Source organism: Oryctolagus cuniculus, chromosome 16 (genome assembly GCF_964237555.1).
Source record: "Oryctolagus cuniculus chromosome 16, mOryCun1.1, whole genome shotgun sequence".
Classification (NCBI taxonomy): domain Eukaryota; kingdom Metazoa; phylum Chordata; class Mammalia; order Lagomorpha; family Leporidae; genus Oryctolagus; species Oryctolagus cuniculus.
Genome location: NC_091447.1, coordinates 16,613,095 through 16,636,173, shown reverse-complemented (window position 1 = coordinate 16,636,173; position 23,079 = coordinate 16,613,095). Strand labels below are relative to the sequence as shown.

The 23,079-nt window shown below is 48.1% G+C and overlaps 1 protein-coding gene across 8 annotated transcripts in view; it reads left to right on the top strand.

Annotated features, from left to right (window-relative positions):
• OSBPL3 (oxysterol binding protein like 3) overlaps positions 1-18,291 on the top strand; it is a 202,243-nt gene extending 183,952 nt beyond the window's left edge. For all 8 annotated transcript variants that reach the window (XM_051852838.2, XM_051852843.2, XM_051852842.2 and 5 more), the window contains 4 exons: positions 4,001-4,148; positions 8,332-8,458; positions 11,082-11,204; positions 14,626-18,291. In XM_051852838.2, coding sequence (XP_051708798.2) covers positions 4,001-4,148; positions 8,332-8,458; positions 11,082-11,204; positions 14,626-14,722 — 495 coding nt within the window. In that variant the 3' untranslated portion in view covers positions 14,723-18,291. The remainder of the gene's footprint in view (positions 1-4,000; positions 4,149-8,331; positions 8,459-11,081; positions 11,205-14,625) is intronic.
• Positions 18,292-23,079: the final 4,788 nt, after the last annotated feature.

Genomic DNA, 23,079 nt, shown 5'->3' with positions numbered 1-23,079 from the left:
CAAAGGAAGACCTTTCTCTCTGTCTCTCTCTCTCACTGTCCACTCTGCCTGTCAAAAAATAAAAATAAATAAATAAATAAATTTCTAAAAAAAAAAAAGTTTCTTCTAAATTGCAATTGTCAGGGGCAGGAATTGTGGCTCAGAGGGTTTTGCCATTGCTTGGGACCCACAGCCCAGTATACTAGGGTGCCTGGTTCAAGTGCCAGCTACTGCACGCTGCCAGTCCAGCTCCCTGCTAGTGCATCTGGGAAAGAACAGAAGATGGCCCAAGTGCTTGGATGCCTGTCACCCACGTGGAAGACCCAGATGGAGTTCCAGGCTCCTCCCTGGCTTCAGCCTGGCCCAACCCCAGTTGTTGCAGGCATTTGGGGGTATAAACTAGCATCTGGAAGATCTGTCTCTGCCTCTCCCTCACTTTCTCTGACCCTAAGCCTTTCAAGTAAATACATACATACGTATATCTTTAAATCACTAATGAATTATCTGCCATCATCACGCCACAGTGGCAGCCATGAGACAGCTGTTGCACAGGAGGAGCTGACAGACCCAGCAGCCTGCGATGTCGGAGACCAGACCTGAGCTTGCTTTTTTTTTTTTTTTTTTAAGATTTCTTTATTTATTTGAAAATCAGAGTTACACGGAGAGAGGAGGTGGGGGAGAGAAAGAGAGAGAGGTCTTCCATCTGATTGTTTACTCCCTAGATGGCCGCAACAGCTGGAGCTGTGCCAGTCCAAAGCCAGGAGCTTCTTTCAGGTCTCTCATGTGGATGCAGGGGCCCAAGGACTTGGGCCATCCTCTACTGATTTCCCAGGCCACAGAGAGAGCTGGATCGGAAGTGGAGCAGCCGGGTCTTGAACTGGCACCCATGTGGGAAGTCGGCACTTCAGGCCAGGGCATTAACCTGCTGCGCCACAGGGCCAGCCCAAGCTTGCTTTCTCATATCAGAGGTAGTGAAAATAGGGGAAAAGGTGTGTCTTATGCAAATGTTTATTATCAAGTTATGCACTGCGAACAGAGAGTTAACTTTAATTTTTGTTAACTAGCCAAAGAGCTGTTTTTCTTTAAAAAGCCAGAAACCACACATGAAAACAGGCAGATAGACCAAGAGGACAAAATGAAGAGCCCAGAAACAAATCCATGTGTTTACAATTAATTGATTTTTGACAGTGGTGCCAAGAACACCCAATGGGAAAGGACAGTGTCTTGAATCACCAACAGTGAGGAGACTGGGTATCCACATGCAAAAGAACAGACCCCCAAAAGTAGACATCCACCCGAAGCAGATCAAAGACGCAGACCCGAGCCCTGAGCCTCACAAGCAGGGGCAGGACAGGAAAGCTCCATGTGCTTGCTCTGAGCACTGGATTTGTGGCTCAGACCTCAAAAGCTCAGGCAAATTAGCAAAAGCAAATTAGACAAATGGGATTACATCAGACAGAGTGAAAAGACAACCTATAGAATGGGGGAAAATATGAGCCAAATGCAGATCTAGTAAGGAATGCGTATGTAAAATACATGAGGAACTCAGCTCCATAGCAAGGAAACTAACTGAGGGGCTGGCGCTGTGGCTCAGCGGCGTAAGCTGCCACCTGCCACGCTGGCATCCCATATGGATGCCGGTTCAGTCTCTGCTGCTCCACTTCCGATCCAACTCCCTGCTAATGCACCTCGGAAAGCAATGGATGATGGCCCAAGTACTTGGGACCCTGCACCCATGTGGGAGACATGGTGGAGTTCCAGGCTCCTGGCTTTGGCCTGGCCATTGTGACCATTTGGGGAGTGAACCAGCAGATGGAAGATCTCTCTCTCTCTCTGTCTCCCCCTGTGTCTCTATAACTGCGTTTTAAATAAATAAATATTTTTTTAAAAAATGAACATATTAAAAATGGACAAACGACTGAACAGACATTTATCAAAAGGCGACATACAAGAGGCAAGTGAGTGTAGGAGAAACGCTCCACATCACAGATCGCCAGGGAAACGCCAGCCAAGGTCAGGATGAGACACCACCACGCACCTGTTATGATGGCCAAGGTTGAAAAGTGGAAAGATGAGAAGCATTGACAAGTTTGCAAAGAAAAAGCCATCCTGATACACCGTTGGTGAAAATGCCCGTTAGTACAGACATTGCACCAAATGGTAGGGAGGCTCCGCCAGACATGAAAAATAGAGCTCCTGTATGATCCAGCAACGCAGCTACCAGGGAAGTGGCCAAAGGAAAGGAAGCCGGTGTGTTGAAGACCCTGCACGCCCATGTTTATCGCAGCTATTTATGATGACCGAGGCATGACGTCACCCCGAGGGCCTGTCAGTGGGTAAACAGGAACGGAGAATGTGCTGTGATCCTGTCGTTGGCAACAACATGGAGGATGTTACATTAGGTGAAGTCAGCCAGGCACAGAGAGACGAGTACCGCATGATGTTGCTTACATGTGCAGTCTGAAGAAGTTGAACTCCCAGAGGCAGAAAGTAGAACGGGGCTTACCAGGGATAGCGTGTGCAGAGGAGGGTCAGGATGCAAAATCTCCGTTAGGGGAAGGCAGTCGGCCTAGCAGCCTGGAGACGAAGATGCCCGTTAAGATTCCCACGCCACCCATCGGAGTGCCCGGGTTCAGGGCTCGGCTCTGGCTCCTGGTTCCAGCTTCCTACAAACGTGCACCCTGGGAGGCAGCAGGCGGGGGCTCGAGTACCTGGTTCCTGCCACCCATGTCGGAGACCTGGGCTGAGTTCCCAGCTCCTGGCTTCTGCCTGGCCCTGGCCTACCTGTGGAGGGCACTGGGGGAGTGAGCCAGTGGATGGGAAATCTGTCTGGTTCTGTCCGTGTGTCTGTCTGTCTCTCTCAAATAAATAAATAAAGATTTATTTAAAAAAAAACTTCAGTTAGGAGAGTTAAGTTCAAAAGCTCTGTTGTACATTATGGTGACTATAGTTGGTAACAATGTATCATATCCTTGATATTTGCCAAGAGTAGATTTTTAGGTGTTCTTACCACAAATCTGTGATACGTATGTGATGTAACATGCATGTTAATTAGCTCAATTTAGCTACTTGAAAGTGTATACATATCTCAAAGCAACATGCTGTATATGATATATATACACATTTTATTTGTCAATTAAAACCCAGAACCCAGACCCAGCAAGCTTTACAAGCTTTATATAGTCTAGAATCACTCTTAATGATTCTTTAAAAAAAAAAAAAAAGATTTATTTACTTGAAAGACAGAGTTAGAGAGGCAGAGACAGAGAGAGAGGTCTTCCATCCACTGGTTCACTCCCCAGATGGCCGCAACAGCCAGAGCTGCACCAATCCGAAGCCAGGAGCCAGGAGCTTCTTCCAGGTCTCCTATATGGGCACAGGGGCCTAAGGACTTGGGCCATCTTCCACTGCTTTCCCAGGCCACAGAAGAGAGCTGGATTGGAAGAGGAGCAGCCAGGACTAGAACCAGTGACCATATGGGATGCCGGTGCTTCAGGCCAGGGCTTTAACCTGCTGTGCCACAGTGCCAACCCTGATGATTTTTTTTTCATATGAGATGCTAGTGCTGCAGGCAGTGGTTTAACCACTTGCACCATGGTGCTAAACCCTCCTTTTTAATTTTTTATATTTATTTGAAAGAGTTACAGAGAGAAAAGGAGAGACAGAGAGATCTACCATCTGCTGGTTCACTCCCCAGATGGCCTCAACAGCCAGGGCTGGGCCAGGCTGAAGCCAGGAGCCAGGAACCAGGAGCTTCTTCCAGGTCTCCCAGCAGGTGCAGGGGCCCAAGCACTTGGGCCATCTTCTGCGCATTAGCAGGTAGCTGGATTGGAAGTGGAGCGTCCTGTATGGAACGCCGGTGCTGCAGATGGTGGCTTTAGCCGCTGCACTACAGCACCGGCCCCTCCTAACGATTCTTTCACAAGCTTTTCTCTTGGCTTCCCTTCTTGTCTCCTGTCTTCCTCTGTAATAAACTTCCTCTGTAATAAGTACTAAGCAGACCGCTGTCGTTTGAACCTAGGCCAAATACTGGAGCACGAACGCCCATGAGATTGAAGGCACGGTGTTTGACCACAGCGGGAACGCGGTGCATCGGCTGTTTGGGAAGTGGCACGAGAGCATCTACGTCGGTGGCGGCTCCTCCTCCTCCACGTGCGTGTGGAGAGCAAGTGAGTGTCCAGAGGCCTGCATCCCAGGGCGGGGCCGGGCGGTGCACACGGCAGGAGGAAACACGGATCCGCCAGTGCCTGTGAGCTAGGTTGGAGGTAGTGGCTCCTCCTTCTTTCCATCTGATTGGCTCTCGAACACCGCCCACGTGACTGCGCTGGGCCCGAGGACAGAACCTCAGTGACATACACGGAGCCACTCCAGAGCCCAGCCAACTGCGGGCGTTGCTGCCCGAAAAGCAGAGTGAGCTCAGTTTCTACAGGAGTTAGGGATCCCCTGGCTGAGCCAACGTGATGGGTCATCCTGACGCCTGCTGTGATTCCAGAAGCTCACTGGGCCCTTGGAGCAGCTGTGGGAAGTGGGGCTTGGGAAGCCCCAGCCCTCCTGGGCAAGTCTCCCCAGCACTTTCACGCCTGGCTCACCTCCCTGAAAAACAGGCTGTTTGCAAGTCCCAGACGTATCGGGAAGCCCTTGTTCTGAGATACAGCACTTAAGATGCTTTACCTGATCCAAGCCAAGCAACAGAGCAGCCACACTGGTGGTGGCTTCAGCCATGGGGACGCGTGCTATTGCTTAACAGTGAGCAAGGGTGTGGATGGCCCCAGGCTCATTTCCTGTGCAAGGACACAGTCCGTGCTCCTGCTGTGCCGTGTCCCCTTTCATAGATACCACTTGATTCTCACAACTCAACAGCTCCTCTGCCTGGGAGCCAGTAGTGCACCTAGCGGGGAGGAAGTGGGGATGGAAGAACCTGCTTGCCCGCATCTCCTGCAATTCCTTAGTGAATTTATCTTTGCATCCTGTCAGCCTGGAGTGGGTCCAGACCCAGCCCTGCAGGCAGGAGGGAGTAGGATGGGTGGGTGGGAGCTGGGAGGGATGCGGGGCCACCTGAACAGAACCAGTGCTCTATTAGCAAGTGCAAGAGAGGGGGACTGGAGCAGGCAGCCAGCGACGCCTCCTTTAGTGGGTACAGCCAAAGCCGCCTTGCCCACAGAGCTGGCTGGGAAGCAAGAATGAAGCGGCCCAGCGGATGCCTTCCTAGCCTCGGAGGTGTGCGTGAGATTTTGTGAACGGGGCAGTCTTGCCTCTGCTTAAAGTGCGTATCACAGTAAGAAATACCCCTCATGCCGGATGTTTAAGTAGCATTGTGGGACCAGTGTTTGGCATAGTGGTGAAGATGCCACTTGGGGTACCTGCACCCCGTATCCAGGAGCCTATATTCATGGTCCTGCTCTGCTTCCACTCCAGCTTCCTGCGAATGTGTAGGAGGCAGCTGATGATGGCTCAAGTACCCAGGCCCTGCCACCCGCAGGGGGGCCCCTGGGTGAGCTCTGGACTCCTGGCTTTGGCTTGGCCCAGTCATGACTGGGCATTTGGGGAGAGAACCACCAGATGGAAGATTTTGTGCTGTCTCTCTTTCTAACTCTCTCTCATTCTGTCTCTCAGCCTTTTGAATACAAATGAAAATAAATAAAAATATTTTCTTCAGGTAGTACCATGACGAAGGGATGTCTTTTTTTTTCTGAAATAAATGTTTTTATTGGGATTATTGTAGATACAACCATTTCTATTAGAATTGGCATTTTACGTTGACATTTTTTGGACGTGGTATGACTTACCACTTAACTGTTTTCTTCATACAAAACATAACTACAGTTGCTGCTTAACTCATGACTAGGTTACATCCCTGGGTTTGGTTTGGAGAGTGAAGCAATGAATGGGCACCTGTGTCTGTCTCTCAAAGATTTGCACCTTCCTTTCACACTGCTGTAAAACTTAGAAAATTTTCCTCTTCCTATGGTACAGGCCTGGAACTTGAAACTTGGCTGGTGCAATTAGGAGGGGCGCTTGTGTTTATTAACTACTACCTATAGCAGTTGGCAGCTTTGATATTTACAGACCAGTAATCCTGAAAAGGGACATCATTCAAGTTAATTTTGTTTCCTGATTTCATGTCTCTGCACTGGTCAGGAGCATCCTTGGTCCACCTTTAAGAAAAGCCACCATCAGGGCCAGTGCTGTGGCATAGTAAGTTAAGCCACTGCCTATAGCACCAGCATCCCATATGGGCACCAGTTCAAATCCCAGCTGCTCTACTTCTTCTTCTTCTTTTTTTTTTTTTTTTTTTTTAAGATTTGTTATTTATTTATTTATTTGAAAGGCAGAGTCACAGAGAGGCAGAGGCAGAGAGAGAGAGAGAAAGGTCTTCCATCCACTGGTTCACTCCCCAGATGGCCACAACGGCCAGAGCTACCCCCATCCGAAGCCAGGAGCCAGGAGCTTCCTCCAGATCTTCTGCGTGTGTGCAAGGGCCCAAGGACTTGGGCCATCCTCTGCTGCTTTCCCAGGCCATAGCAGAGAGCTAGATCTGAAGTGAAGCAGCCGGGACTTGAACCAGCATCCATATGAGATCCTAGCGCTGCAGGCTTTAACCTGCTGTACCACAGCGTCGGCCCCTGCTGCACTTCTGATCTAGCTCCTTGCTGATGGGACTTGGAGGGCAGCATAGGATGGCCCAAGTTCTTGGGTCCCTGCACTCACGTGGGAGACCTGGAAGAAGCTACTGGTTTGGGCTTGACCTAGCCTCAACCCCAGCTGTTGCAGCTATTTGGGGAGTGAACCAATGAATGGAAGACCTCTCTCTGTCTTCGTAACTCTGCCTTACAAATAAATAAGTTGTTAGAAAAGAAAAGCTGCGGCTAGCACTGTGGCTCACTAAGCTAATCCTCTGCCTGTGGCGCCGGTACTCCGGGTTCTAGTCCTGGTTGCTCCTCTTCCAGTCCAGCTCTCTGCTGTGGCCAGGGAGTGCAGTGGAGGATGGCCCAAGTGCTTGGGCCCTGCACCCGCATGGGAGACCTGGGGGAAGCACCTGGCTCCTGGCTTTGGATTGGTGCAACGCACTGGCTGTAGCAGCCATTTGGGGGGTGAACCAAAAAAAGGAAGACCTCTCTCTCTCTCTCTCTCTCTCTCTCTCTCTCATTCCCACTCTCACTGTCTAATTCTGCCTGTCAAAAAAGAAAAAAAAAAAAGCTGCTATCTTTGCAGTCAGTTGGGGGGCCGGGGTGGGTATTTGAAGGCAGAGTAGGAAGCTTTGCTCTCCTCTTCAAGCTCAAGATACACAGAGAAGTAGCCTGGCTACAAAGGGGTCCTGGAACTGGAGCACCTGGGTGTGCAGCCAAGTTCACGGACAGCATTTATATGTGTACTTAGGAGCGCGGGGCCAGGTCTGGGTGGACTTTACTGGTCTGCCATTGTGTATTAGCTTTTCATTACTTATACCAAGAGGAGATTCTTAGGAAGGAGAAGGTTTCTGTGGGCTCACAGCCAAGACCTGGTGGCCTCGCTGGCCAGGCGTCCGAGCAGGGTTAAGCATGAGCCGGGAGGCGCGACTCAGGGACCTCCACCATCGTCTACCCTGGTGTGAGTTTGCCCATCAAGCCCTCTGACTTGATCACGGGACCCCACCCTCGCAACCCAGTTCAGACCAATCCCTTCCCAAGGCCCCACCTTCAGACGTCCTGATTGGACGAGGCCCCGAGTCTATCAACCAGAAATCCATTAGCTGTTCACATGATGAGACCTTGGGGTTTAAAAGTCTGCATGTGGCTGGGCAGCCAAACCCTGTTCAGACCGTAACAATCTGATTTACCCAACGTGGCTTGGGGTTTTTTATTGGCTGGAATTCAACTGAGGGTAATACACCTAAAGGTCTCGTAGTTAAAAATCTAAGGTCATCAGAGGCGAGAGCGTAGGAATGGAAGAAAAGAATTACACTCATTGACTGCCTGCTATGGAGTCAGCATTGTTCTAGGTACCAGATGGAGTTCCGGGGAATTGAACATCCCTTCAATGAAAAATGGGTGAGAGAGAGAGAAGGGGTTATTTTTAACGTATTTGCTTGAACAACAAATTACCTTAGAGCTTAAACACTACAGGAACTTCACAGCATTGTATAAATTTGTTACATAACCACACAAAGGAGGCCGTTTTGCTGCAGGTAGAAAAATACTTACAGAGAAGGCAATTTATAGAGAAATACTCAGTACCTATTTGTTAGTCAGAATATTTTAATAGAAATGAGCAGTTCAAAGCCCAGAGAGAGGAGAGAAACATTGTATCGGATATGAGATGAAAAAGTGGAGGAATTAAAGTGAATCGGGTGCCAATGGTTTATTTTCCTTCCAGATCCCATGCCAAAAGGCTACGAGCAGTACTACGGCTTCACACAGTTTGCACTGGAATTGAATGAGATGGACCCATTGTTGAGGCCTTTATTACCACCCACTGACACTCGATTCAGACCAGACCAGAGGTAAGAACATTTTTTTTTTTAATTTTTAATTTTTATTTTTAACAGGCAGAGTGGACAGTGAGAGAGAGAGAGACAGAGAGAAAGGTCTTCCTTTACCGTTGGTTCACCCTCCAATGGCCGCTGCAGCCAGTGCGCTGCGGCCAGCGCACCGCGCTGATCCGAAGCCAGGAGCCAGGTGCTTCTCCTGGTCTCCCATGGGGTGCAGGGCCCAAGCACTTGGGCCATCCTCCACTGCCTTCCTGGCCACAGCAGAGAGCTGGACTGGAAGAGGAGCAACCGGGACAGAATCCGGTGCCCCGACCGGGACTAGAACCCGGGGTGCCGGCGCCACAGGTGGAGGCTTAGCCTATTGAGCTGCGGCGCCGGCTGTAAGAACTCTTTAAAGAGCTTTCTCTCCGGAGATGTGAAATGCTTTACGGAGCCCCAGGCCACCAGAGAAAAGCAAAAATACATAATCAAAGTCAAGTAAGGTCACACAAGGCCACCCGTCAGGACAGATGACAGGTGCAGGTATTGCTTCTTAGCAGGGGATGACCTGGGATGACCACATCCTCAACATAGGGCCAGTTCAAGTTCCAGCCACTGTGTCCAGTCCAGCTCCCTGCTGATGCACGCTAGGAGGCAGCAGATGATGGCTCAAGTACTTGGGTCCCAGCTGTCCACATTGGAGACCCAGTTGGAGTTCTGGGCTCTTGGCTTTCACCTGGCAAAATCTTGGGTGTTGCAGGCATTTGGGAAGTGAGCCAGCAGTTGGAAGATCGATCCGATCTCTCTCTGTCCCTGTTGCTCTGCCTGTGAAGTAAATTAAATAAGCATTAAAACAAAAGAGGATAAATAACAAACTGAGAAATCTATATTTGCAGCTCATGTCGTGAATTAGTTCTAGAAACCAAGTGATCGATCCACCCTTTAGAAAAAATGAACATAGGAAAAGGAACCATTCATAAATCAGGAACACAGAAGCCCCTTAAACACAGGAAAAGATGTTAAGCCTCCCTCAGCATCTGGATCCATTAGTGGTTTTGCTTATATCATGTAAAATATAGTGATTTATTATAAAAGTACCTCCATTTGCATTTTTTCTCTAGGAGTAAAGATTTGCCTTTGAAATGAACTTGATGTGATCTTGTCTTTTCTTTAATATGACAAACACTACACTGAATACTGGGGAAATCAAAAACAGCACACTTTGTATTCCATAGTGGCACACTTCAGATCGGCAGAGGCGGAGTCGGAGTGGTGGGAGGAAGGGGTGCTTGTCGCACAGTGGCTGTGGACGAGTGTAGATTAATCCCCATAGAGAGTGGCTGGGTCACACACAAAGAACCAACTCATCCTTTAACCTTCAGTTCCACTTCCAGAAATTTCTCCTATGGATACACTTATCCATGTGCAAAGGGTGGCAATACAAGGTCATTTGTTACAGCATTAATTATAATACTACAAAATTGGGTATGGGGTGCCGAGGTCTACATCAGACAGAGTAGCTGGATTCCATACCTGGGTCCAGCTCCCAACTCTTGCTTCCTGATAATGCAAACCCTAGGATACAGCTGTGCTGACTCAGATAATTGGGTTTTTGTCACCCATGTGAGAGACTTAGATTGAGTTCTCAGCTCCCAGCTTCCACCTAGCCTGGCCTTAGTCATTGCAGGCATTTGAGGAGTGAATGAGTAGATGGGAACCCTCCCTTTCTGTCTGTCTCTGTACCCCCTTCTCCCCCCAAAAAAAGAGGAACATGGCCAGTGCTGTGGCACAGCAGGTTAAGCTGCTGTCTGCAGTGCCGGCATCCCATATGGGTGCTGGTTCGAGTCCTGACTGCTCCACATTGGATCCAGCTCCCTGCTAATGTACCTGGGAAAGCAGCGGAATATGGCCCAAATCCTTGGGCCTCTGCCACCCACATGGAAGACCTAGCTCCTGGCTTTGGCCTGTCCCAGTCTCTGCCTTTGTGGCCATTTGGGGAGTGAACCAGTAGATGAAAGATATCTCTACAACCCCCTCCCCATAATTCTGACTTATAAACAAATACAATAAATGTCTAAAAAAAGGAACAACTCAAATGTCTATCACTAGGGAACAAAATTAAGGTATATCCACATTGGAAATTATACAGCTACTGAGAAATGAAGATGTGTGTATACAGAATGGAAAAGTCTCCAGTCATATTGTTAGGTAAAAAGTCAAACGAGAAATCAAGGTGTATCCATACGTGTAGTGTGCTACCTTTTATGTTCTTGAAAGGGAGAGAGGGTAAGAATGCTTGCATGTATTTGCATAGACAGCCTCTGGTTGGATACACAAGACACTGGGAATGACGGTTCAGTGGGGAGGGGGTATTAGGGGTGGGGGGAGACAGGTGGAATTAGAGACCAGGAGGAAAGGGAGGCTCTCCCCCGACTCCTTTCCATAGCTGTGATGTCTGAATGCGGGACCGTCCTCAGCCCATGAGATGACGTCTGGCTTAACTCCCTCAAATGTTGTGTTGGGGCGGGGAGGGGGGAGGGTCCCACCGGGAGAGGATTTTGAGTGCGCGGTCTTGGAGACGTGCGGGTTTAGTGGTCATGATTGTGACCTCGTCTTGGAATTAGCCTTCCTTCATTTCCCTCCCTCCACGCCTCAGGTTCCTAGAAGAAGGGAACATAGAGGAAGCTGAGTCGCAAAAGCAGAGGATCGAGCAGCTCCAGAGAGAGCGGCGGCGGGCGCTGGAGGAGAGTCACGTGGAGCACCAGCCTCGGTTTTTCAGGTCGGTGCCGGGATGGGGCGGGGTGCGTTGGTCGGTCCCCTGCACAGGTCTTGCATGTGACATGGCGAGAGGGCAGCAGAGCGGCCTCCCGGAGTGAGAGCCTCGCTCATAGCCCCTCCTCTGCGCCAGGCCCTGGCACCCTCTCGCTTGTCCCTGGGCAGTCCTGGAGCAGCAGCTTCGTCCATGCATCCTTGCACATGCGCAGCTGTGGCGCCATGCCCGGGTGGGATTGCGGGGCAGGCTGTGGGTGGAGGCCTGGGGAAGTGTTCTTTGTCTCACCAACCATGAAGGGTTATGATGCGGACAATAGAGGGTGGTGCGTGAGCAAAGCAAGTGAACGTAGATTTTACTGAGAAACAGAGACTCCTGCTTGCCGGGAGGGGTCCCCAGGTCTGGGCACTGGGGAGTGCGGATCAATTGCTCAATTCTTCCATGTAGCTTCTACACTGCAAGGGTCTGCCTTGTTTCTGTGTCTCATGTAGCAGTCATGGCTCCTGACCAGTTCAAAAACATTGCCATGTCCACCACTTGGGACATGTGACGGCTGAGAAATCTTGTTGAGCTGACCAATTAAGGCAGGTTCTAAGCACTTGGGAGGTGCTGCTTTGTGGAGTGCTCCGGGGTTGATGCAGAGCCTGGTTTCTCCTAGGGTGACTGTGGGTGTGGGACCCACTGTGTTCCTAACTACCAGTCTTTTCCTTGCCTTGGGCAATGTCTGCCGGCTGTCTGATCAGCAGGTTTCCCTATCAGTAGGGACCGCCTGATTCCTTATTCCCACAGAGGCCTGTCCTAAATGCCTGTTCATCCTCCCCAGTCCTCACAGAAGGAGCAGGGGGCACTGTCGGAGCTGGGGCCCAATACCAGGCCAGCATATGAAATTCGTGGGTAAAGTTGGTCAACCCCTTTACCTGTGTTGTACGTGACAGAGATAATTAGTGATCATCCAGTGGCTACCAGAATAGAAATTCCAAGTGGTCTCATTCAGAATCGTAGAGGTTCTGGTGTACTTGGGCTTGGATTTGGAACACTTGCTACTATTTAATTTTTTAAAAGAATGTAAGAGTTCATCAGCCTCCTCACCTCCTATGCCCTCTTTAATTTTAACAGAGATGAAACAAAGGCCCAGGAAATGTGGGGGATTGGATGAAGGACCTAGAGCAACAGTGCACACTGGAGCTGGGCTCTGAAGATTTTTAGCCTTTGCCTTGGTTCTTTTTAAACTTTTTCAGTCGAAGTTAAAATAGGCACATGGTAGCGAGTGTTTGGCATATCCTAAGACTCGCATCTCCTGTCTGAGTCTTTGGGTTTGAGCCCCAGCTCTGCTCCTCATTCCAGCTTCCTGCTGATGCTCGCCCTCAGAGGCAGCAGGCGATGGCTCAAGTACCTGGGTCCCTGCCACCCCTGTGGGAGACCTGGGCTGCATTCCTCACTCCTGGCTTTGGGCCTAACCCAGCCTCGGCTGTTGCTGGCATTTGGGGAAAGGAACAGTTGATGGGAGATCTCTCTCTCTCTGTCTCTTTCTGCCTTTCAAATTTAAAAAGAAAAAAAAAGTGGGCGTATATAGAAAAAGCAGAAAGCACCTGCCCTAATTCTTATTTCAAGGCAACCAATATTATAGGATGCTGGCTCACACGTGGAGGCACAACAGTGCCGGCCCATGGTTGTTCTTAATGGACAATAGAAATACTTTCAGGAAGATTTAGCTACCAGTGTAGCAACAGCAATAAAAGATGTATTCAAAAACTCACAGTAGCAGCAAGTAATGTTTAATCTCCAGCAGAGAATCTGCTAAATCCCTTCTGATCATTCCTACAAACTCAGAATTTGTGATCACAGATCAGCTGGCCAGAGTTTCACCCTGAACTATTTGTAACTTTGTTTAATCATTGTAAAACTGAATTTAAAAAAAGAAAGAAAGAAAAAAGAAGTGAAGCACCTTAAATTTTCTTTTGAAAAAGGCAAGGATGGGTTAAAGGACTTGTCTATTGATTCATCAGTTGGTAGATAGATACACACATACACACTTAAGAAAGTCAGTTCTTATTTTCATAATCATGTAGTTCCATTAAAAAGGATAATTTACATTTTTATAGGTGTTCGTTACAATATATTTTAGAGTCATCTAAACTTGTGGTTACTCAAACTGCCTCAAGCACTAGTTAAGGGAGTTCATCAGTTTGATCCAGTGTGAAAACCTCAACAGTGACTTCACAAAGTCTATGAAGCTGATTGGGAAATGAATTAACAGTGAAATGCAGAATAATAGGCTGTTATTTATGCGGCCATTGTAATTACATAAGAACTGTGTCTGGAATGGTGTGGGACTCAAACCTCAGCAGCCAGGTGCTCATCACTGCATTTCCTTTGGCTTGTCCGTATTTGATGGGAAACAAACACTGGAGAAAAGGCAAGAGTGACCTAGCAGCCGTAGCAGCCCTCCCTGGGGCTATTTGGATCGGAAGACTGGCAGAGAGATTGCAGAGAGAGCTGTGGGCTTTGGGCGAGACTGCTGACCCTTCTGAGGAACTGGGAGATTGTTCTGGAAATTCCAGGAGGAAACTGCCTCTCGGGCCACACCAGTGAACCCTGGGATAGGCAGTGTGGCTCGTTAGAGACACATCCCTCTCTTGGAACTGGGAAATAGGTGTGACCAAATACCTGTGTTTCTGAGGGCACGGGGACACAAGCGTTTAAGGCCTGATTGAAAAGCGTATGGCGGGGTGGGCGTTGAACCTGGTGGTTAAGACGTCAGTTCAGATATCTGCAGTCGGTATTGGAGTACCCGAGTTTGATTTCTGGCTCCAGCTCCTGGTTCCAGCTTCCTGCCGGCGCAGATGCTGGGAGGCAACAGTGATGGCTCGAGTAATGGCGTCCCTGCCATCCACATGGGAGACCTGGATTGAGCTCCCAGCCCCAGCCTTTGCAGGCATTTGGGGTGTCAGCCAGAGGATGGAACCACACATGTACTCGCTCGCTCTCTCTCAGTTATTTCTATCTCTTTTACCTTTCAAATAAATTTTTAACAAATTTTTAATATGGCAATACCATTCAAAATCACAAACACACATATTGTTTGACCCAGCAGCACGGGTTGTAGTGGTTTTTAATGGAGCTATATTCACACACACATGCAAAGTAGCATATGCTTAATTTACAACAGCTGTAGCTTCAAAACAACCCAAGTGCCCACCAGTAGGACACCTGTTAGGTAAAAGTGTGGCCCATCCGTGCAATGAAATATCATGCTACTGTTTACAAAGAAAATGCGGAATCCCTTCTCCCCCCAAACTTGTCCTGCAAAGAGCAGCTGATAGACTTGGTAGAGTGAGAGTGCAGAAGACATGGGAGGCGAGGCAGCACTGAGAGAGTGGGTGTGGCTATGTTTTCAGGAATCTACCAGAACTTGTTTCATCTCCCACAGGAAATCCAGTGACGACTCCTGGGTGAGCAACGGCACCTATTTGGAACTGAGAAAAGATCTTGGCTTTTCCAAACTGGACCATCCCGTCTTGTGGTGACAAAGGGCAGAAGAAGGAGGTGTGCTTCTCTTGTGTTTGCTTCCAGAAGCAGCACACAGCCGTCTACATATCTAAAAGATATTATCCAGAATGGCCACTCGTGCTTAGCTTAGCATTGTATTTAAGTACATACTTCTTCAGTGGGTTTCTTTGTAATTTTAAATGTTATCATGGTTTGTTGATATGAATGTAGGACACCTTGACATTTCTTTTTTATATACAAACTATTTAATAAAAATGAAAGATTGAATGTTACTGTGTGGGTTACAAAGAAGCTTTAACACTAATTTTCCAAAGGATAGGGAAAATTCAAATTAAATTGATGCCTTATAAGATTATGTTGGAGGGGAAAGAAAGTCAACTTCTCCCAGGTGCATTAAGAACTAAGAATACCAGGATGCGCACCCATGCCTAAGCTGCCCGCGTGTAATTTGGTAGCTGAGATACCTGTTTGCTTCAGCTGGCTCTTGGATTGCACAGAACAGTTCTAATGGTTCTGGAGTCTGGAGAAGTTGTCAATGGTTGGGGGAAGGCATGAACCTAGTGGAGTGTACCTTTTTCTATAGGGTAGACACGGTACCTTCTCCAAGGGGAAGCATTTGAACGTGTTCTTCACAATAGTTCTGCCGCCTTGTGTATAGAGCTGTGCCCTCCTGCTCAGCGCGATTGTCGTTAACCAGAGAAATCTCTGTGCATTCAGTGTCGTAACGACGTCCCAGGGAGGCAGGAGGAAGTTCCTCCTAAGAGCTGAATTTCTGATAAACTTTCCTGCTTCCCTGCACTCCCTAGCTTTCTGCCCCCTCCTGGTTGGCTGTATCCATCTCTGCAGAGGATAGAATGTCCCAGTTTAGGATAAAACACACCACACATTCCAACACAGCAGTTTGACTTTCAAAAAGTTTAGCAAAATAACTAGCTGTTCTGAACAACCCACCATGTTTTTCTGAAATACTGTTTGGATATTTTCTACCTCTTAATAAACACTGTATTTTAGATCTTGTATAAAAAGTTTGACCATCTGCCTTATAGACAAATGTCGAGACTTGATGATATCTGTGTTGTATTCTGATAAAACTGTGTCTTATCCCTTTCCTATACTTCTTATTCTTATACTCTTTTGTGAGCTTTGCAGCAGTCTCAAATAACACAGATTATAACTACTACAAGGGGAAACTTTAAATGATAATAATATGAATTGTGCAGTAGCTGAATTGTGTTATCACAGCAGTTCCAACTACTGCCCAGATGACATTAAAACCAAAGTCTACTTGTTAAGCCTTTAATTCCCACGACAATCCTATGGAATATCACGTGTGTGGCAAAGTGATTTCTCCAGGAAACATTTTTATGCGTGGCAAAGAATTTCAGAACAGGCAGAATGGATGGACGAGGAATAAACAAACACCAAGGCAAGGATGCATGTCCAGCGTCACACCAAATGATGAGTTGAGCCGCGTTGCATTTTCAAAATGGAGAGTTGTTTCTGGTGGATCAGGAGCGTGTTGGAATCTGCAAGTGACTGGCATTTTAAGACAACTCATTAAATATTGGATTCGCTTATTCTATTTTATGGCGACATCAAGAGGAACACAGTATGCATATCATTTCCATCTCTAAGCAGCAAGATGACACACTCTTCGGGATGTGCTTTGTTCTTTGCTTCTCAAGCATTGATCCAAATTCTGCTCACAGATCAGAGGAAGCGAGCTGTGGATTTAAGGGTACTCCAGGGGAAGACAAATCTGGTTTCCCAATGTGAGGGGAAGTGTAGAATTTTAGTAATATTGGCCGTTAAATAGGCCTGCTTCAGCGGCTGGCTCAAAAGAGAAAACCATGACGATATATAACCAAAACACACCGCCCGAATGGAAGCTTCATCACGCAGTATTTGGAAACTCCTTAATTGTCCTGAGGCTGTTATTTCAATTGATCGTGTTTTTTTTTTACTTTGGAATCACAAGGATGACAGGACCAAAGGCCACCTTTGTATGTCACCTTCTTTGAGATGGGGCTGAAGGGCATTAAAAGAGGATGTAGAACTACATGAATTTAAGCCTACCATTCAACCCCGGGGCTTTTCTGAAGGTAAACAGCATGGTGATACTTCCTGATATTTGAATTTTAAATCTGCACTGAAGGGGAAATGGCTTCCTTTTCCTTGAGTCCCTTTTCTCACTCAAAAGCACTTTTCTACCAAATGTGTGCTCCCAGGGTGTTAGATCATTTTCAAATGAAAAAAGCAGAAACATGGCATTGTTTGGGAAGACTTGAGGTAGAATTTAATTTTCTGGACTTTGAACCTACGAAGTAAGCAATGCCAATCACCACTGCATCCGAGATACGTGTCTGAACCTAGATTTGATTCCTGCTAATCTCATCCCAAATGAATGGTGAATTTCACAGATACTCCTGGAAATGGGACTTGGTGCAGGCCACCAAGCTGCTGCATTTCTCCCGGACTGACTGCGCCCAAATGCAGGGAGTGTGATGGGCTTGAGCCCACAGGCTCCAGTGCAGCCGGGAGCAGACCAGCGCCCTCCCAGGCCCCGAAGCACCTGCTGCTTTCCAGGTCCGAGATAACACTGAGAGTCCGGTGCTGCTTCTCCATGCACCTGCGCTCCCGGAAGCCAGGCTGACTCTGGGACTAGCTAAACAGGTGGGAGTCCGCTTCAGGACAGCAGACCAGATACCTTCCAAGTATCCCCAGGGCCCCAAGAGCCCCCCACCCCACTCTTCACTGACTCCTGGGGGACTCCCTGGGGGAGAAAGCCACAAACTGGATTTTTTCAAATATTTGCTTCCTCTGGCTGCTGCTTTTCTCCTGTTCTCCTTTTCTTGACTTCCAACCAATCTTTCGCTTGGGCTTCAAGCACTGTTCTTCATCTGTATTTTCCAGATTCATGACTATCCTGTTCAAAACAACAAGCCTAAAAGAAAAATAATAATGATGTTTTTATTTGGCTATTGGATCTTGATGTAGGCCTACTATGTGTCCAGCAAGTTGTGTTGTGCCTTCTGGTTATTGTAGAATTTCTGCAGACCTGTAGGTTAAGAGTTGGAGCAATAAGTTGTTCTTAGGATCTTAGGAATGATAGTTCCAGTGTATGGGCATAATTTATTTGAAGGTCTTTAATTTTGATATTAACCACGCATAAATCTATTTTTGCTACCAAATGATAGCTATTTTCATGTGCTCTATTTTCCTTGGCATTGTATTAATCTGGTACTCAGTGTTAGCCTTTGTTTTTCTGTGTTGGAAATGTGTAGCACATAAGTATCTGCGAATCACGACCATCTAAAATGCAAACCATTTCTGAAGACTTTGGTTCGGGGGCGTGCAATGATCAGAAGTGGCTGTTTTACTTGTGGCAGTTTTACCTTCTCCTCTGCCTCTTGGGGGAAGCTTCTTGTTTTCATGGATCTTTGTATGTGTTCCATGGCACCATTTGTACAGTTATGTTCTGTTTAAATCCCATCCTTCTACCCATGCCCCTCCAGCTCCCCACAAGCTCTTGTTACTTGTGTCTTCCCCTCATGTACTAGTTGAATAAACAACATTGGAAAAAGGCCACCTTTGTCTGTTTTTCAGGGTTGATGAGTATATGTGGTTGTATAAGGGGACAAGAACAAGACTCTTACCCAGGCTCTTTTAAGCAAGAAACACGCCAGGGATGGGGATTGGAGATAGACACTGAGACACAAAGGAACTTAGAAGGCAAATAGTCGCTATAGTCTTGGTCCCAACATTTCTGTGTCCTACCAGCGAAAAGGAAAATGCTAAGTACCATTACCAGTAGGGGGCACAATTCTTAAAATGTAATCCCCAGGGCAAGAGAGGGGCCCAGGAAAACCCCAAAACAAGCACCTGGACTTTAGAGTCACCAAAATAGTTCATGGCTGAGCTTTCGGAGGCTTTTCCAGGAAGCCTTGGCCGGGATAGGACTTGTGAAATGATTTAAGTGCCTGTGTGTTTTACCAAGGGTGAATCATGATTAACAATGCCCTTTAAAAACTCTTCGGTCCTTTGTGGTATCACTACTGTTGTAAAGGTTTTCATGAGCTAAGAGCAAGCTCTCTTTCTTATTAACTGCCATAATTTAAACAGATATCAGACCGGGGAAGATAAATCAACATAAGCAGTGATTATCAAATTTGGCTAATGTCCTGAGGGTAATTGGCACCACACACACACACACACATAATCCAGGGAGGAAGAAGCCCAGACAATCTGAGATAGGTCCTCTCTCCAAAAGTGCCTGAGCGTGACCAGAACAGACTAAGTGATCAGATTAGACTACATCGAAAAAAATAGACATTGATTTGTACCACTGTCGCCATTCCCAGGTGCACAGGTTGGTGGTATTATGCATATTCAGGCTGCTGTACAACCATCACCACTGTCTACTGCCAGCACTCTGCTGTCATCCCACACTCCCAACACTACTTTCTAACTAAATCTTAAAACCAAACCTTTATTTATTGATTTATTTATGTATTTATTTATTTTGCTAACCAATAAGTGAAGGGCACATGAAGCCACTCAGATCAGTTTTTGGCAAGATGACAGAGCTGTGTTTTTCTCACTTCTGAGTTATAGTGTGAAGTTGCATTAGGCAGCCTCCATTCGCCGGAAAAGTTCACTGACAGCCAGAGGTTAAGCCACTCGACCCAGCTGGCATAACTCATCAGTGACTGTGCGGGTGCTGCTGTGTGTCCGCCGTGTTTCCAAACCCAGCTCCTAATGCTGCACAGTGACATGCAGCATGGCCCCAGTGGCCTTTTCTAGCCCCAGTGTAAGTGCGAGTTTTCTCATCTTTTTAAAATCTATTTACAGGGTCAGCGCTGCGGCATACTGGGTAAAGCTGCCACCTGCAGTGCAAGCATCCCATATGGGCACCAGTTTGAGTCCCAGCTGCTCTACTTCTGATCCCTCTCTCTGCTGTGGCCTGGGAAAGCAGTGGAAGATGACCCAAGTTCTTGGGTCCCTGCACCCGTGTGGGAGACCCAAAAGAAGCTCCTGGCTCCTGGCTTCAGATTGGCACAGCTTTGGCTGTTGTGGCCAACTGGGGAGTGAACAAGTGGATGGAAGACTCTCTCTCTCTCTCTCTCTCTCTCTCCCCCTCCCTCTCCCCCTCCCTCTCCCTCTCTCTCTCTCTCTCCCTCCCTCCCTCTCTCCCTCCCTCCCTCTCTGCCTCTCCTTCTCTCTCTGTGTAACTCTGACTTTCAAATAAATACATAAATATTTTTTAAAATTTTATTTACTTATTTGAAAAGCAAAGAGAGGAGAGAGGGCTTCCATCTGCTAGCTCACTCTCTAGTGGCCACAACAGCCAGGGCTGATCAGGCAGAAGGCAGGAACCAGTAACTCCATCTGGGTTTCCTACATGGATGGCAGGGGCCAGTATCCAGTATCCGCTGTTGTCCCAGGCACATTAGCAGAAAACTGTATGGGAACTAAAGCAGCCAGGACTCAAACCAGCACTCTGATATGGGATGTTAGTGTGGCAAGCGACAGCTTAACCCACTATGCCACAATGCTGGCCTCGTGTTATCTTAATTCCAAAGGCCTCCTCTTATCTTTGAAGCAGACACAGGCAGCTCCATGCACAGAAAATCCCCCTTGGCTGGACTTGGGAAACCTGATTCCAGTTGGTGGTGAGAGCTTGGCTGGGCCACGCCCCTCCTGCCAATGTCATCACCAGAGTGAATGGACAGATTATCCTAAAAGTTCTCTCAATGCTACCACTCTGGCACTTGAAGAATGGGCAGATATATTCTTCAGGTAGCGAATGCTCGTGCGCACCAAACATGTGCCGGTCTGTGCTAGTGTGGAGCTTGCCTTCAGATTGCAGAACCTGCCCTAAGTGCCTCTTCGGTGGAAGTGACTTGGCCGTTTGCAAGAATTCCATGGCATGTGAACAATGAGGCGGCGGGAGATGTGATTTCCAATCAGTTGTAGACAGCAGTGGGGTAGAGGAGTTATGGGATACCAGAAGGAAGGAGCTGACAATACAGGAAGTGGGAGCCCAAGGCTGGGGTGCTGCAATGCTTAAAACCAGTTGACCATGGGCCAAATGAATCTTGAAAGCCCTTTATGGTAAAAGGAGGAATGCAATCATTTCTCTTTTTTTTAAAGATTTATTTTATTTATTTGAAAGGCAGAGTTACAGGGAGAGGTAGAGACAGAAAGAGAGGTCTTCCATCCTCTGGTTCACTCCCCAGATGGCCACAATGGCCGGAGCTGCGCCGATCCGAAGCCAGGAGCCAGGAGCTTCTTCTGGGTCTCCCACGTGGGTGCAGGGGCCCAAGCATGTGGGCCATCTTCTACTGCTTTCCCAGGCCATAGCAGAGAGCTGGATCAGAAGAGGAGCAGCCTTGAACTGGCACCCATATGGGATGCCAGCGCTTCAGGCCAGGGCTTTAACCCTCTGTGCCACAGCACTGGCCCCAACAATCATTTCTTAATATTATTTCAGTCTTTCTAGGTCAGGATCTATGCTTTCTAGCACCTTGTAAATGGTGAGACTTTAACACACGAGACAAAGCATTGTCCCAGGGAACTGCAAAGAAGGTATGTGTGCAACTGCAAGATCATTCAGGATCTCCTATTAATAAGATGATCTTTTCTCTCTCAAAGAATCAATAAGATGATCAATAATCTACCAACACGATTATCTTTCCCTTCTCAAGGACAGGTTACTCCCCACACAGGGCCTTGCTTCTGTACTTGCTAACAACTTTCTTATCTGAATTTCCTTTCTCCACCTCCTGGCTTCTCTTTGTGGTTTCTCTGTGGTTTCCTCTCAGCTTCTGCATCTGACCAGCTTAACATATCTGTTGTGTCAGGCCATCCCATTGGCTGCTGATGTCACTATGAGTTGACTACACTTGGGTTACAGGGACAGTGCTGGTCCACCAGCTGAGGCTTAGGGGAGAGGCACATGGTTCCAGTATGGCCACTGATGCAGAAATAACCACTTCGAAGGGAGATGGTAGAGTGCAGAGGCCCTGGGACGCGCTGTCTGTTCAGCACCCTGGCAGCTTCCCACAGGTCTCCCCATGGCTAGTCCTCCCTTAATCCGATCTAACAGGAGCGTGGCCTGGGTACACGGTTATCCAGCTAACAGCAACACTCCCCAGACTCCGCTCAGCCTGGCCATGAAACTGGATTATAATGAAGGAGAAGCGGTCTGTGCAGCTTCAGGATTGAGTCTTCATTTTCATTTTACTTGAAAAGCAGAAAGAGACAGATCTGCCAGTTCATTCCCCAAATGCCTGCAATGACCAGAGCTGGACCAACCAAAGGCAAGAGCCCAGAGCTCCATCTGGTCTCCTGCATGAATGGCAGGGACGCAAGTCCCTGGTCATCACCTGCTGCCTCCCAGGGTGTGCACCCCCTGGAAGCTGCAGCTGGGAGTGGAGCTGGAGCTCCAGACCAGGCTCTTTGACATGGAATGTAGACCTCCCAAGGGGCACCTTAACCGCTGAGCTAAATGCCCACTGCTGGGCTGAGATTTTAAATGCAAAGTGCTGAGACTTCCAGTCCCCTCCTCCCTTCCCTACTGGCTGCTCAGGGGCAGAATGATGGAAGCAGCACACTGCCAAGCCAACAACCTAAATAGAACCCTAGGAACCAGTACCTAGAGCAACCAACTTGTCCCATTTTGCCCAGGACTCTCCTACTTCCTGCATTAAAGGTCGTGTGAACCAAGAACCTCCCCATGTTGGACAAACTGAGACAGGTGATGTGCCCATGGCATCCAGCTGCCACACTGGCCCCAGAACACCTTTTGAACTCTTGTTGGAGTGAAACCAGAACAAAACTATACAAAGAACTTCTCTGTTGATTAAGACACTCTATCGGGGGGGGCGTCTTTGTTTACATCCCATCCTGTTTCTTGGTGAACACAAACACATTTGGTCGTCCACTTTGCTGTTGCCATGGCCCAGCCTGAGGACTACCGTTGAAGACTGAAGAACCTCAGACAGGCTTCCAGACCCACTGCCTCATCAGAGTCAGAGTTACATTACCAAGAAAGAACGAGATCTTCCATCTGCTGGTTAACTCCCCTGATGGTCCAACCACCTGGGGCCAGGAGCCTCTTGTGCATCTCCCACATGGATGGGAGGGGCCCAGGTAGTTGGGCCGTCTTCCACTGCTTTCCCAGGCCATGAGCAGGGAGCTGGATTGGAAGCGGAGCAGCCAGGACCAGGCTGGCACCCATATGGATGATGGCTGCAGGCTACAGCCTTCCCCACTCTACTGCAATGCTGGCCCCACGATCAGTCTATTCTAACTCCCCTGCCTCCCCTGCCCTAATCTCATGCCCAGCCTTTTTTCCTTAGGACCTATTTAT